General features: G+C 33.3%; 1 protein-coding gene across 6 annotated transcripts; it reads left to right on the top strand.

Moving 5' to 3' along the window:
• Positions 1–374: 374 nt before the first annotated feature.
• LOC128239482 (E3 ubiquitin-protein ligase XIAP-like) lies at positions 375–15,987 on the top strand. Of its 6 annotated transcripts, none has more exons than XM_052956138.1 (16): positions 375–514; positions 3,393–3,512; positions 4,687–4,747; positions 5,031–6,055; positions 6,391–6,505; positions 7,804–7,958; positions 8,268–8,331; positions 8,878–9,015; positions 9,262–9,452; positions 9,546–9,717; positions 10,001–10,099; positions 10,384–10,606; positions 10,917–11,024; positions 11,812–11,879; positions 13,209–13,295; positions 14,488–15,987. In XM_052956138.1, exons 2-12 carry the CDS (start codon positions 3,423–3,425, stop codon positions 10,575–10,577), a joined length of 2,304 nt encoding a protein of 767 aa, XP_052812098.1. In that variant the 5' UTR covers positions 375–514; positions 3,393–3,422; the 3' UTR covers positions 10,578–10,606; positions 10,917–11,024; positions 11,812–11,879; positions 13,209–13,295; positions 14,488–15,987. The 6 variants fall into 6 exon arrangements, with proteins under 6 accessions (XP_052812098.1, XP_052812102.1, XP_052812097.1 ...); XM_052956142.1 differs by lacking the exon at positions 14,488–15,987 and adding an exon at positions 13,564–14,479 and having other exon boundaries at positions 10,001–10,090; XM_052956137.1 differs by lacking the exon at positions 14,488–15,987 and adding an exon at positions 13,564–14,479.
• The last annotated feature ends 1,180 nt before the right edge of the window (positions 15,988–17,167 follow it).

Here is a 17,167-nt window from a genome sequence, read left to right as displayed (position 1 = left end):
ATAGGATAAATGTACTGCAAGTTTGAAATAAATCATCATTCTAACGCTGAATGTGACCTAAGGGAATATAAGATAAGAAAAATATAACCTAACCAAACTTCCCTCGCTGTATGTAGCTGATACATAATATTTTTATTTTAATAAGGAAGTTTATTCAGTACATTTCTAAAGGTATATAAATATATCTCGAAAGAAGAGACACCTAGACGCATACGTATTATGACAGGCACGCTAAGTTGGCTTACGAAGTATGTAAACAATACTTAAGATCATTGAATTTGTTTACCAGGTATGGGTTATTGCATTGTTATATTGCTTTATGAAAATTGCTGCACCTCTTGTCAGTATTACGTAATAGATGAGAAATTTATAATCAATACATAAAATAATATAATGGCGTTGGCGGTAGGCGTTTTCTGACTAATTGCGGACAAAATATATACTGATTGTTTATTTGCCTTTTTAAAAGAAAGGTTGTGTGTTTGAAAGTAATTAAAACGAGGATTTGTGAAAGGTATATTTTCATTATTACCAATGAATAAAATTACATATTTCCTGTTCGTATGAAAACCATAACTATTTAGTTCGAAAACAAATTATATTCTGATCATTTAGGATCAATATTCTATTTACTTTTTTGAGTTACTAAAGGAGTTCATTGGAAAATGAAACTAGGTGTTTAATTGTTTTATTTACTAGTTTCGATTTCAATATTTAAACAATCGATGTACATTATATCAAAGATTTTTTTTAATCCTTTGGCGTTGCAAAAGGTGATGCCTTTGTTTAAACACATAGTTTGTTATCAAAGTTGAAATGATAGGCACATGTATGGGCTTCTGATTGAAGTTTTAAGATACAAAATCACAAAAAAAATGATTATATTGCAAGACTGAATTCTAATTTTGTATCTTTTTTTTCGCTTTCTAGTTATGAAAATAAAGATTTAATCTCTCAATTTGAATGTTATCTGTTAAGATCGTGTTTGATTTACATTTGAAACCCTGATCCTGTTGGTTATGTATAGGTAATTTCTCAAGGAAACCAGTATAATGTTAAGACACTTTGCAACGTGCATAAGTAACATATATAAACGTGAGATTAGGTTTATAAAATAGTACCTGATAACAAAAGAATGTTATGCATCTGGGCATGATATTACAATGATCAGTAGACGGTTGATTATATTGTTTTATTTTAAGTTTTTAATTTTGTTGAACGGTCTATCAACTATTCTCATGATTTCCATTTACGATTAATTATGCTATGAATTTTAATAAAGTGACTACCTTAAAATTATTATATAATATCAATACTAAATTTCCATAGTCTGTCTTATTAATTAATTTATCAGACTAATATAAATAATAGTGCTATAATTTTACCTATCGTGTATAATTTAAATTATTTTTAATTTAAATTTATAATTCAAATAACTCCATTGTGGCCTATTTTTAGGCAAAATTAAATATTTTATGAAATAGCACTTACAATTGCCTTGAAAAACATAAATAAACGGAAAAAATGGCACAGCATCCCCCAACCCGCAACCCACCCCCTAAAATCTTCCAAATGATTTTTTTTTTCAAAAAAGTAGTAATAGGTAATAAAGTATACCCAAAGTGCACCATTTCGGACTAGACTTGTTAAAAACGTCTTGGGGGACTACCCGCAGCCCCCCCGCCAACACAATAATGACTAGTCAACTGCCCAAACTTCATTGTATGTAGCTGAGTCATATTTGTAAATAAGGAAAATTATTCAGTACATTTCTAAAGGAATATAAATTTACCTAAGAGACGAGACACATAGACGCTTACGTAATATGACAGGCACAATGAGTTGGTTTACAAAGTATGTAATCAATACCTAAATGCATTGTATTTCTTTATCATGTGCGGGTTATTGCTTTGTTATATTGGTTTTTGAAAATTGCGACACCTCTTATCAGTTTTACGTAATAGATGAGAAATTTATAATACCATACCATACAATAATATTTATGGCTTTGCTTGGTTGACGGTTGGCGTTTTCTGACTAATTACGGACAATATATAATAATTGCATATTTGCCTGTTGTGTGTTTGGAAGTAATTGAAACGAGGATTTGAAAGTGAAAGGTATATTTTGATAATTACCATTGTTGATGAGTAACATTACATTTTTTCTGTTCGGATTAAAACAGACACTATTTAATTAAATACGAATAATGTTCTAATCATTTGAAATAAAAAAAAAATGTTTGAGTTAATGAAGGGGTTCATTTGAGAACGAAACTAGGTATTTTTAATTCTCAAGTTATGAATATAAAGATTGAATCTCTCAGTTTGAATGTTATCTGTTATCTATTAAGATCGTGTTTGATATACGTTCGAAACCCTGTTGGTTATTTATGGGTAGTTTCTCTAGGAAACCAGTATAATATAAAGATACTTTGCAATGTGCATAAGTAACATATATATCATTTGGAGTAGGTTGATAAATGAGTATTTGACACAATAGGAATGTTATACATCCATCGCCTGATATTCGTAGTATAAATGCAGTTGAAAGGAAGTTGAGTATCCAGTTACCATCGTCAACAGATGCCAGATGTTTATTATAAACTGTACAAAGAGGGTAAATTATGTTAAATGATATTGAACTGATTCATTACATTACAAAAGAAGTATAGAATTCATATATTTCAAAAGAAGAGACACTTACATACATTAAGAGGTACGCTATGTCGAAATACTCAATCTGTAAACAAATATTAAATGTATTGAAAGGTATTTACATGATTTTTGTTATTGCATTGATATTAAGAAATGGCGTCACTTGTTATCAGTATTGCACAATATGTGAGAAATTTATAGTTGAACCCCAAAATAAAATTTACACTGTTTTTAGATTGGCATTTTCTGACAATTAATGACTTATCATTAAATACATGTATGTTTGTGTCTTAAAATGTAAGGTGATGTGTTTGAAAGCAGGTAAACCGATGATTTTAGATGTATATTTTCATCATTATCACAAGTATTGTTGATGAATAAACACAAAGCCTTTTCCGCTCAAATTAAATTAATATTGTCTTATTCAGTCAAAACCAAAAACGAAACTAGGAATTTTTTAATCAAAACATTCAATAAACCAAATGGTTAACCCCTCATAATTACTGGTTTCGATTTCAATATCCGACCAACCGGTGAACAGTTTTGCAAAAAGCAAAGGCATTATATCTATGTTTACGTTTCGGTATGTGTTGTATGTTGTTGTTTTTTTACGATTTTATTCTTAAGAACTGTAATCGGAAAATACATGCTTTTTCAATAAACATAGTCCTGTTTCTGTTTTGACTAGTACATCTTATGAATATAAGTCACTGTGCAAGATATCATATTTTGTAGAGTGGGTAACCGTAGCTGAATTTCTTTAAGATGGATTCCTGTTCCACTCATCGATCGGTTGCGTTGAACTTTTTTTCTTCGTTCATCATTGACAATTTTCTACGGATTCCCATTGAACAGGTACATTTTTAGTATTTGTTTCAATGTGTTAAGTGTTTGATTAATCATTGAGTGTTTTCTACGTGATAAATTTCGTCATAAGTGCTACGCCGGAAGGTAACATTTTGCTTCGAATGATGACTTATAAACAAAGATAACTTCAATATTTGAAATGAAAAAAGGCAATCTATGCCGCTTAAAGATCTCCGCCTTCGTTATATTACCGATGTTTGATTAGATGAATAGTTTCCTCAAACCTGTTTCCTAACTAACGTTTTGATAGTGCTACATTAGGTGGCAGTTTCGTGAAAAGGTTTGTCGAAGTGTTTTAAGAAACTAAACTCTCAATCAAACTGTAGTAAAAATACCTAATGTGGGGTTATGAGGCGGCATAGACTGCGCCATGCTTCATTTAAAATGGTGAATTAATAGTAAAGTTATCTTTAATTAAGGTCTTCCAAAATATTGCCTGTTTCAGTCACACTATAATATACATACGATGGATACTTTCTGCATACTATTGTATTGCTGAAACAAAGTTCATATAAAAAATGTGTCTATATTTTCAACTGAAGGTATCCAATCTTACAACGACATACAATACCCAATATCAACACGGCATCGTACTGTTCTAATGACGTATTGAGCACTATGAATTGTTTTATAACTGTATAGAGTTCAGTTCCATCCAACACAAAAATGTATGATATTTTCATCATCAACGATAGCCTTCATATTGGCTGTTTTTAAATAAACATTGTTTATTCTCAAATAAACGAATTTGAGATAAACAATCCACAAACAAAAAACAACAAGGTAAATTGGTCATATATTTGATAGATACCTGACATACGGCTGTGCATAGATTATAGTCGGTGTACTACAAATTACCAATATTTATTCAAAGGGAGCGACTTTGTTAAAATTACGTATGCCGGCAAAATCTTGTAAATGAATCAACTTAATTCAGTAGGCTAGTAACCGAAATAATGTGTTCCAAATACTTGGCTCTGGTTGTTTGATTTTTATGCAATGAACCGTAGTTTTGGATAGAGGGTTGTCCGATTTCTTGTTGTTTTATTTTAGATTAGAAATTTGTACAATGGACAAAAAATTATCAATTAAATCAAATTGTATTAATTTTCTGCAGCGCCATGTCTTTACTAATACATGTTCATGTTTGACCTGTCCACAGATCGGGAAAGTACCTATTGATGACTCTCATAAGAATCAAAGGTCGAAATACATACCAAGAGGTAGGAACTTAATTGTGTGTAGTAAATGTTCTTTAGTCTGGCATACGCTTCAATAATATGTCAATACTTGATAATATATTCGAAACATCCTTTGACTCTCCAAATTTTGCTTGCCAAAATTAAAATTTGTTCAATGGCTTGTTAAATATCGTAGACCATTAATTTGTCTTCTATTTCTTTCGTGTTTAGTTTATATTAAACAAATCAATCCCGTTTTAGTAGTTTGTATTTTTATGCAATGTTAATGGTACGTTGTAAGAAACGCAATGCATGTTAATTTTAGCTGGATGTAACGGTATACTGTACAAAGCGCAAGATGCAGTAACAATCAAAATTGTAAGAGAATTTCCAAAAAACGACTCCATGGAGAGAATCCAGACCATCACAAGCTTGTTAAAGATATTAGCTGAAGTTGAATCTTTCGATGGAATTTACATGAAAATGGACGGGATATACTTAGTATTTCATTCTTCAAAGCAATATCAAAAGGAATCAGATGGTTACAGCAGTATCCCTCTGGAAATCGCCTGCCGTTTCTATTCTTCTTTTTCCGTATTTGTTCCTAGTAGCGGTAAAAAGGTTTGTATCAAAAACCAAACTTCATTTTTTCTTTTTGAAAGGCTAGATGACTATTTGAAGGCAAGTGAAGATAATAAGAAGTTTTTTGAAGCAAGGTATGAGTTTATGAAAAACATCAGTGTACCTTTGAAAGACCTACAAACTTTTGTGAATCTGATTATTAGTGAAGCTAATATAGTATCATTGGCAAGATATCTACGAGCTGAAACTGTAAGCATACACCGAACGCAAATGATTGATAGGAACGAAATACGGACGCGGATTTTAACTGCAGCCCCAGTACACAGGGAGATTCACAATAACCCTGTGACAAGAAGTTATGAAGACACTGGGGACAATCAGACACATAACGACCAGCAGCCTTTTAACAGTAGTTTGTCAGCTTCGCACGATGACCTTTCTATTCGTTATCCTCCTAATCTGTATCGTGCACCAGACTCGTTAGATTATAGAGCTACGACAGATGGAGGAACAAACAGTTTTCAGAATTTGAACAATTCTCGTTCGAACGAGACATCGCTGGCAACTGAGTACCAACATTCAGTTGTTGCACAAGCAACGCCGGACGACAACGAAGTAATCTTTCAAAGATGTCTTCATTCAGTTAGCAGTATAGACGAACGTTCATCAACGGAACAGATAAGACATAATATGTCAAGTGTCAACGAACAACATAAGATATTCGATAGACATTCCGCTGGAAGATTAGAACAGACTACATCTCGACGGGTAAGCATATCAGATTCAACAAATAGTATTGCGTTCGATTTCACACATAAAAACTTTAAAGTATACTCATTCTTTGGCATTCTAAAAATATGTACACTTGACGCAAGTGTTAAGTATTTCATACATCTAAACAAACACTGTAGATAAAAAATAATTGTTCGGAAATAACGTAAATGTTCAAGTATGATACTCACACATTACAGGCATTGATTTAATAAGGTTTACAGACCATTTTTGGCTTCTGACCTTATTCCCGTAGTTTACACAGCATAATCAAGGCATTTTTCTGCAAAAGCATTGCACAAGGTCATCTTACTATCTGTTTTGTAATCTAGAGAGCGCGTTATCCAGCATACGGGGACAATATGACACGTCTAGGAAGCTTTGCGTCGTGGGGGAGGCAGCTACCAACCCCGTTTGACCTAGCTTTGGCTGGATTCTTCTTCACTGGTAAATCAAATGTTATCTTAACAAAGTACAGGCGCTACAAAAAATTCTTACTCAAAAAAAGTTATATGCGCAACGAACCAGAAGTGCTTATTTTCTTATTATGGACATCTTTTAAGACGAATTTGTTTGTAGTTTTGTTAACATGTGAAGATATTTCACATGCTAGTTCACCAAAACTACAATTTGACCGACAAAGAAGACTGTCATTGTTATATAACAGAACAGAAAAACTTACCTCTGCAATACTGCACTGTAATATGTTGATTCAAATGGCGAAACTGTAGAACAAAGTATACATTAAAAACTATTGAAGCTGTGGCTCCCATCCGGCATATTTACTTAACATAGAACTAGGCAAACTATTCCAGATTGGCATTTTCGCATTAACGTTTTTATTTTTGTCATTATTTGCTTTGTCCAAAATACTTTAATGACGAGGGAATGTCTATTATAAACGATTGATATATTCACACAGCTATGTTTTGCTGTTAAATGTAAAACTGTTCAAAGTTTAATAATGTTTAATCAATTTCACATTTTTTGAAAACGCCATTGTCATGTTCGCCAATTTTTTTTTTACAAAAGTTTTAGTAAAAACATTTTCAATTTTCTTTAAGAGCGTAAATGCATTCGAAGTGCACAAAGTGGCAACATTTAGCGAAATACCGAACAGAAACAAGACAATTATAACAATAATTGGTGTTTGTTTGTTTTATCTTCAACAAAGCATTGAAGTTCTAATTCTATCATTGTTTGTACTTTTCACATCTTCTTACATATTTAAGTTGGAAACATTTCATTTAAAAAAATGTGAGCACGATGTAGTTTTTTTATCAAACACGGAAGGTAAAATAAAGTAACAATCATCTTTTTGAATTTTCAGTGATGCTATTTAAAAGGCAAAAGATAGGAGGTACAGTCTAGGCCGCGTCTTTAAGAACCTGATTGTGTGTTTATTTTATCTTATACTTAACGTTTTTAATACGATCAAATCATGTTGCATATATTCTTGCATTTAATCAAACCAAAGTTATTTTCATTTTTACTTATTTGTAGCCATATGTTATAAATCGTACCATTGTTGTTAGCAACATGCATTCGAATTGAAATGTTATATGTATTGTTTTCGTCTGTTAATTTTAGATATGATTTGGGAAAGAAACAACGACACGTTTACTACAAGCTTACGCATTTAAGCATTTGGCCATTGTTACTGTCCAAACATTAATTTGATCTTTGAATCAACGTTAGTTTCAAATAAGTAGTCCATATTAATATCTGACTATTTTGAATACTAGGTGAAGACGACTTGGTAAGATGTTATGAATGTGGAATCGGGCTAAAAGATTTCAGTGACGGAGACGACCCCTTGCAGGAACATGCTCGTAACGCACCTAGGTGTCGATTCATTGCTGACTATTTTGGAAGCCAGGCCGATATAGACGCTTACACTGTAAGGTTTTGAAGCAATTCTTACTGAATGAATATGTAATTGTTTTAAAACAATTCCTTATTACCTAGAGTTTTACTAGTGTCCTTTCTCATCAATTCGGGAATGTTGTAATCATCAATTGTAATTATAAAATGCAAAAATTACATGGCTAATATTTAACGTGTGAATTTAGTTTAAATTTAAATATATAATTTAATAATGATCCTGCGTGATACTTGTTTCCTTTATTTGTTTATTTGAGAACAACATTAATGAGAAGACCACACTCTCAAAAAACGATAAAATATAAATTACATTTATTCCAACTAGAGTCGAATGGAAGACCCAGACGAGATAAGAAGAAGGGGATTAACTCGGTTTCTAAATGAACAAGGTAAATTTAAAATGAATGGCATGATCTTTCTTGATTGCAAAGACTTAAAAAGGCCATTTAAGTAATCATAATGTGTAAAGTTCTTTTATTCAGTTTTTCGAATATATTTTGCTTTCCGCTTATGCACAAAAACCGCTATTCACATATAATCTAACTTCGAATATATATTTGTAATGGCTAAATCTGGTTTTGAATCGTTTACGAAAAATTGGTCCGACAGATGTACGCCATTGTTCAGACACATCAATAATTTAAACGTGAAACTGAAAAGTGGAATTTGTATCGCATTTTCCCTTGTCCATTTGATCTATATCATGCTGACTATGTCTACATTAGGCCATATCTATTTCAAATGATAACTATATTATTTTTGATTTTTTAAATTCTTGATTAGATTCTTTAATTAAATTATTTTAGAAATCTATTGATCTTCCTAAATCTATTGATCTTCCCAACAAACGAATATCAACCAATGGGCAGTCTGCGCCTGTCCATCGAGGTTTATTGGCATAAATAACAATTGAAATGTGCAAATCCAATTTGAAGGTACTTCTGTGACACGGTATAAAGCTAGGAGCGAGAGCTTCCGGTCATTTGATTCAAGACTTTCATCGTACAGAACATGGCCTACGACTACTGTTCAAAGGCCATTTCAGCTAGCAGAGGCGGGCCTGTATTATACGGGTATGTTGCATGCACTACTTAGTTACACTGTTAACTATTTACTTTCTCTGCTTTAAGTAAAACATCAGTTCTTTAAGATCAATTAGACTTTCCTTAACTTTGCATTTCACTTCATGACATACCTTTATGACATATTCTTAACTATATATATTGCCACTCCCTTAAATATCTAAGAGTGAACCTGACGTTTCTTATGAAACGATGATTGAGATGTCAAAATGCAGAACAATGTTGTACACATTTAAGGCCGAGATGACCATGTTCGCTGTTTTGCTTGTGATGGCGGTTTGCGGAGATGGGATCCGGAGGATGACCCATGGACCGAGCACTGCAAATGGTTTCCGGCATGTCCGTTCGCGCGGGAACAAAAGGGGGACGAATACATTGCTCTAGTTCAAGCTACCATGGACAACGATTTAACATATAGCGACCCAAATGTATGTACATTTTCTGTCAAATACTTCAATGGTTGATTTGTTTTATTATGTATTGACTATTTGCTCAATATCTATTTTTTACCACAATCACAGGGTTGCAGTGAACAAACGAGTACCACACAGTCCAACACTGACCTAGTTGCAGGAATGGGGAATTTGGCAATCGATAGCACAGATATTAAAGAGCTTAGAAAAACATGCACTGTGGACATGGGGTTTTCTAATACAGACTTTGACAAGGCGATCTCTGACTTAGCTGGAAGAGGTATGCACATAAATAGATTAATAGTTCGCCTTTCACACATATGTACTCGCATATGAAACAGAAACAAAAGTCCTTTCAGGACTTCTTTTCAACCTCAGTTTTCCTCGGTTATCGACTAATTAAGATTCCATGTATAGAACAGTATTATTACCAGTTAAAGAAATGTTTGCGGCTTGCGCCTAAGTTTAAACCTCAGATTTTAGATTCGATAGGTTGAAGTCATAGAACATGCACTGTTCTATCACTGAAATATAATTAAATATTATAACCTTTGTTTCCACAGGAAACTCGCGTCCGACCATCGAAGACGTAATTTCTGCATTTGAGGTCCTTGGTCAGCTACAGGAAAACTATACGGCAAATCAAAGAAAAGGTACTGAAGGTATTGTTTAATTCATCTTATTCGTTTAAGGGAAATAACTATCCGAACGAAGTTATTTGTGTCATTTCATTTCCGTATGGATATAGAAAACAAGTCTTGAAAAACCAAAGAAAATTTAGACGAAAATCTATTGAACTTTGCGTATTCATCCTCGCCTTAAAATGTTTTGGATTACAACGATTATTATTCTTGCAATAATTCGTAATAAAGTTGCAATGTTGTTATGTTTTCGGTTCGATTAAAAATACTTTATTTCAAACTATAATGCTTCTTAATTATTACAGAAAACTTACTTGAAGAAAACCAGCGTCTTCGCAGCATGCTGCTGTGTTTTATCTGCCAAAGAAACCAAGTGAACGCCTTATACCTTCCGTGCACAGACCATCGATTGTGTATGGATTGTGCCAGAGAATATTCCACAACATGCCCAGTGTGCCAAAGACCCGTCAAAGATATAATTAAAACCTTTATGAGTTAAGGAGAAAACGTGTGCCATAAACATGTTTGGTATGTAAAACAGTAAAAACACATTGTATTGGATACTACTCAAGCTTTTTGTCCAATTAGGTAGCTGCATGTCCAATACATTTAAATTTAGGGTTCGTGAAGAGTTTCAAGTAAAAGTATAAGAGTTGAAGCAGAGTTTACAAATTCTCTGCCTATGTAAAGCCTAAAGATTTGGAAACAGCAAGCAAATTTAATCGGCGTTAGTGTAATATATTCAATTCACACATTGTGACAATAATAGAACAATAAACGAACCTCTCCAGAACATATACAATATGCTACCCGTTAAAACAGCAATGTTCCTCTTCAGCTGAGGTCAATCGGAGACGGACTTGGCTAGCCAACGATCATCCAACCAGTATATGGATCGTATGACCAAAGACTAGACGCAACTGACTACACGGGAAGTGGACCTAAGGTGCGACAAAAAACACTATTTTCGCACATAACATAATTAAAACATAAAAGTAGTTTCTTGTGGCACGTTTTACAACTTCAAAGCAATATTAGTGCTACACTACGTAACACAAAGAGAAATAAGACATTTATTGATGGATTACACGTTTGGAGGCGTTTAATCAACAAGCGTTGCTCGTATATCATGTGAAAATACGATTATACATTTTAGCTACAACGTACGTTTTATAAAAAAAAGTTGATTCCTATTTGTAACCTTACAATTATCTGCGAAGTGAAAGCGAGCTTATCCAAAGTTTGCATTTGAAAATCTAACAAAAGACGAAAATACAAATCAACCGTAAATAATTTAGTGTTGCATGACCAGCACATATACACTTAAAACATGTGGGAAGAATTTGACGTCGGGTTTTAGGAGTGTTTAATGTTTGTTTTCAGTGACATTGTAACCTTAGATTGCAATATATTTCACAGAGTATATACCAAACGCTATTTGTCACGCGCTGGGCCCTTATAAATAAATAACGATTTCATTTGGGAACATTGAAATGTTTATATTGAAAAGTGAAAGATATTGTAGGGACAGGCATTTATTGTCGATGAAAGTGGGCATAGCAGTTATAAAATGTATCTGTAAAATATTATGGGTCAAATGAAAAATCAAGGCTTAAGCTTAATTGATGATTTAAGCATTGTATTGCACATTCTCATTACTGACGTGTTAGTATAACTGTATTCATGATTGCTTTGTACACTTTCGATTTATGAATATTGTTGATACATTGCAGGGTGAACAGTTTTGGGGGAAATGGGCGTAAAGCGCATGATGTGAAACCAAGTGGACATACATATAAAGGTATTGACTGAAGTGACATAAAGTACGTTTTTAATAGTAAGGTTTCAACATTTTCTCTGTTTTAACTTCTCTGTTTTTGATAGCCTTGGACCTTGTGTCGATGTCCTTGTCGTAGTGAAAAACTGCAACCTTGGTATAAACAATTGAACGTTGGAAACAGGGTTTATTTATTGGGCCACATATTCGGTCAGTGTATGGTATTCAAAGCATATTTTCATACACAGATCTACCAGATTTTTAATGTATATACATTCATTACTCGACATTGTTCATGTCTTATTAGTTTTACTCTTCAATTTATTGGGACACCCTTTAAAGTGTAACACGTAACTAATATAAAGCTCGAATCATTTAGACATTATTTGTATGTGGCTATAAAATACTTATTTTAATTTATATGGAAATGGTAATAACGTTAATTAGAAGTAGACGTATTTTTTATTATTATAACAAAAGTGCTAACTCTTCAATAATACAGAGCAATGTAAAGAAAAAAGCCCCAAAAAGGGAAAAGGAGAGTACATTATTGAGAGTACATACAGGGAAATAATACGAAAACGTGGGAGGAGATGGGAAATATGTGTATCTTTTGTAAGTTAAAAATGAAATTGACTAAGTTCTTGCTGATGATCGAATCAGAATTGGGGGCTTTTATCTTCAGGGGTTTAATCCCGTTAACACTACTTACAGAACCTGAATATGTTACACGGGAACTCAACTTTCAGGATTGGGATTTGTGTTATATTCTGACATCATCTTTGAATATTCTAGAGATCAATTCAGTGTCATTCTACTCTGAATTGATTGTCACTATGTGTTTTCCGTTGTTTAATAGAGATTTATTAACGAAATAAAAAAAACTTTTGAAAATACTCCGTGTCAAGCAATTAGATATTAAATATTAAATTGTTTTCACTGTTTTAATTTGCTCTCACTTCTTAATTAAACATCAGCGTGGACAGGGCTTGGACACAATTTTAAAGACGTCACTTTAAAAATGATGCTACCTTTTTAACAATTTAGCGACGTTTACTAAAAACTTACAATTAGCTGTACTTATATATTCTTTTAAGGCATATTTACATCTCATCTCTTGAACACCAAAAGTGAATATTTCACTCGTGGATCACTGAAACCAACGAATATCCTATATACAGTAAATTGCTTAACAGTGTACAAATACATATTTATTTTAACTTGAAATAAACTATTCACAGAATTAATTGTTGTACAACATCAAGTAAATAGTTAGTTGCATTTATTTCAGCATATTAAGAATTGTGTATATTTGTAGTTAAATTTCCTAAATTAAATTCCTTTTCCTTTTAGATCCTGACATAGATTCGGAAGTTTTCTGTAAAAGGCGTTTCTGGTGGATGCTGTTTCTATTAACCTCATTACAGGATTTGGATTAACGTAGGTCTCAGTGAAACAATTGCCATCCCAATCCAGTAAAACAGATACATCAGTAAACGCTTGTGTTGATTTAAATATGAATGATCCGCCTTTGAATTTCCGAGTCGTTTTGTTTAACACATGAATTGTCATCTATAGAAAAACTAATTCAACAAAATTTGTTGTATTGGTTAAAGATACCGTTTCCTCGAAACTTAAATTCATTTGGTCGTTATCTCATGCGATCAGCTTCATATAATGATTAATCACATAAAGTGCCTCTTTTCAGAGTAAAACAGCTAGGGTTCGATACTAATTCCGATGGAACCATATTACATGGAAGTATTCCAGAACCCGTAAATCATCGATTTTGGCGACAAATTTGTTATGTGATAAATCAATCTCATATTTGTTGTTATCTATTACAAAACTTCTCGTTACGAACAAAAATAAAAAAGCTCGGCACAGGCTTGTTATAACTTGTTTCATAAGTTTTGTATTAAATGGTTACTCATGTAAGATCATATATATTTATATAACTCGATATATTTAAAAATCTTTGGTTAATTGGTGACATTAGTCCAGCTTTCGAATGACAAGGAAAATCAAAATCATCTCTGTTATAAACTTAATTCTGAATCCACTGAAATACAATAAAAATAAACAACTATTTAATTGTTTACTATATAAATACTCAATTTAAAGTTTAAAGTGGTATAAAGCGGAGTCACTATACAGTTCATTGGTTGTGCAGCCTGGTTGACCAAGGATATTGAGCTAATTTCTACAACAATTTAAGTGCAAACACTTTTATATATGAAATCCACTGTAATGTGTAATTTTCTCCGCGACATGTAGCATACTCATCTGAGGTGTTAACATGATTCTCGCACGTTTCCATATTCGTTGTATTGCACATTTGGCTAATGGAAAATACTCCCCTTGAAAAAAATATAAGTCGTTTGTTATAAAATTCATTTAAAACAAAAAAATATAAAGAATTTATGTCCATATGTCAAGGTCCTGTGCATTGGAAGTCATCACTTTACCATTGGCCCGGCATCTGCATTTTTTGCGGGTTAAAGTATTTCGGCAAGTATTTTAAGAACTATTTTGAGTAAGCATAGACAAAGGGGGAAGAGTGGCCGTCAAAGTATTTTTGAAAAATGTAAAGGAACCTAACCAAGTATCCCCCAAATTACTGTTCTTTCAGAACACAACCCGGTTTCACGAGGATGTCTACGACCATGGACACGCTTAAATCTTCAGCAAAACGATTGATAGAGGCTTCAATATCGCGAACTATATCGTTGATGAACATTAGAAAGAGTAGCGGGCCTCCTATTGATCCTTGAAACACCATCTCATAGCGGAAAAGAGGAAGACTCTTAGAGTATAACGTGTTGAATCCTATTATCTAGCAAGTCAAAGGAATATATCCTTGCGAATGTCTATAGTATGCAAGTGGAAAGTCCTTTTGCCAAACGCGGTCAAATGCTTTGCTTATATCTAGTGATGGGCAATCGGCTTTAACTTCATTATCGATTCATTGGACAGACAAACCGAATAACTAATCGGATTAATAAATCAATATGTTTCATATCAACTACCTCCGATAATCTGCTCACCACTACTTATATCACAGAAAACAAAACGAACCTTAGTCCCATTACCAAGAGCCTAACAAATGTACTATATACAGTCGCTAGTTGGTCTATCGTTGAATCATGCGGTCTTAAACCAGTGAAAGTCGGAAGGAATATTGTTGTTCAAACGGTGAGCATTAGAATTTTGTTAACTGTCTCTTTGAAGATCTTAGGATTGATAAAGGATTATATTTGCTTGCTAATTTATATTTCGCTTTCTTGTGGATTTTGCACATCTTCCCTAAGTCTGTAAATGTATCGATCGAGGGCCAGAGTGTATGATAACATGACCTTTTTGGTTTTTGGAACTCTGTTATTTAATTTGACTGGAACAAGAGCCTTATCAAACGACAAAGAGCGTAGCAGAGCTTCGATGACATGTGGATTGAACTTTTATACTGAATGGAATGAAGATATGGCATGTTTTGGAGGTGATGGTTCGATGAAAGGTTCCTTCAGTGATTTGACTGGCAAATGTGTTATTGAATGCATCAGCCTCTTCGTCAACGGTATAGAGAATATCAAAAAACAAACAAATAAAGGTGCATATAATATGTGTTAGAGTATGGAGATAGGAATCGTTCAACTGTAGACCACAAACCCTAAGTGTTTTTTTCTGATCGAGCATGGATAACATTCCCAAATCTCTACATTTGTCCAAAGGGAAAGGTCTAGGCGTTCGGTGTCCTTGTATATTCTTTTTCTCATACGAGTATGTTTCTTTACGTCTGCGGAGAAGCCATCTAGATTATCGGGTTCTGATAGCTACATGTTTGTTTCGAACTGTTTAGCACCTACTTGTGTATGTGTCAGAGTGAAGAAGCCAAGAAACTTATATAATTATGTCGTTTAAACGGAACGAGTCCACGTCCAAGCTAGAAAAACATATATGTAAACAAAGACTAGTTTAAGAAACAAGCTTCGTTAAATAAATTTAAAGAACACACGCAGCTAAAATATCACCTAGTGTTTTTGAGAAAGACCAACTCAATTGTAGATGATGTGTTGTCTGTAAAATGTGTTAGTTCATAAATGCATTGAGTGAGATTTTACTGCTGACACAATGACGCATTTTTTTGTGATTCAGTGGTTGTGGAGAGGCATCGAGACTATAGTAATATTTGAAGGTATTGGTAGCTGTATCAAAGTGATGTCTTTGATGTGTAGTGCGAATATACCAATTAACATCGTGTGAAAACGTTTTACAGAGAGTTCTATGAATATATATTCAATACCTGCAACCTCGAGATCAAGTCTTATCGTATACGCAAAGGTTTCCTTAATATATCGACACAACCCTTATGTTCAGGAGAATGAAAATGTCCTTACAGTTTTTCGTGCTGGTGGATTGTAAATGCTAATACATCAAAATCCAAAATTTCTTCTTAAATTATGTCCATTTAGTGAAAAAGCATTGAACATTGTAATGAACTAAAGATAGATTGTAAAGGAGAATGTTGGACCAGAATAATTCACATCATCACATCACAAACTCTGTTTCACAAAAGTTAATATCTAGATGCAAATTAAAAATGTGAGTAATATGTCAGCAAAGTGATCCCTGAAATAAGCGTGTTCAGACTGGGGGAAACCCCAAACTAAAGATATGATCTCAAATGTCCGAGGTAAGAGTGTGGTGTCGGAAGTCGGATCTTGCACACTGAGCTTTTTAAAAAATCTTAAGAGAATGGATATGGATCTAGATGCAGTTCCATAAACACTATGGCTAATATACCTATGGCTTGTCGGAACATATGAGGTAATTGTTGTGGCTGTATTTCACGAATTCAAGTAATATATCTGTTTGTGTCTCTATATGGATGGAAGTCATAATTGTTGCACACTATTAGAGCATTGGCAAGGCAAGTTAAAACAAGAGATGTGTAAAGAATTTAAATTTTTCGATACGTTTTTTGCATGTATGTATGAATGAACGGAGTCGACGATAAAAAATACAAATAATGAGAACATTAAATAGACAGTATATCATGTGATGCGTCTCTCTGTGCGGATGGTTGATCAGTAAAAGCTTTTTTCGTTCCAGCATGCGGTCAAGTTTCAGAGCTTGTGTGTCTGATCCGTATATTGAAACCACAGGTTTTTCTGCATTGCACGGTTTTTCTTTCTGTTTATGCTCGAGTTTCCGGCCAATGTCTTTTCAGTGAAACTATTTCAGAATTGCCGAAAATGCATCCTTAATAATCAAAGTTTGGTAGAAACATATATGTGACTGTTAACCAATCTAGT

The sequence above is a fragment of the Mya arenaria genome, chromosome 6 (genome assembly GCF_026914265.1).
Source record: "Mya arenaria isolate MELC-2E11 chromosome 6, ASM2691426v1".
NCBI classification, from domain to species: domain Eukaryota; kingdom Metazoa; phylum Mollusca; class Bivalvia; order Myida; family Myidae; genus Mya; species Mya arenaria.
Note: the sequence above shows the minus strand (reverse complement) of the source record. Positions and strands in the feature narration are given on the sequence as shown.

What these genes read in the sequence shown, in the direction of transcription:
- LOC128239482 (XM_052956138.1), top strand. Translation starts at nt 3,423, where the DNA reads ATGGATTCCTGTTCCACTCATCGATCGGTTGCGTTGAACTTTTTTTCT. An exon ending in GTCGAAATACATACCAAGAG is followed by an intron (nt 4,748 to 5,030) that starts GTAGGAACTTAA and finishes TGTTAATTTTAG; the next exon opens with CTGGATGTAACGGTATACTG. An exon ending in AACAGACTACATCTCGACGG is followed by an intron (nt 6,056 to 6,390) that starts GTAAGCATATCA and finishes TTTGTAATCTAG; the next exon opens with AGAGCGCGTTATCCAGCATA.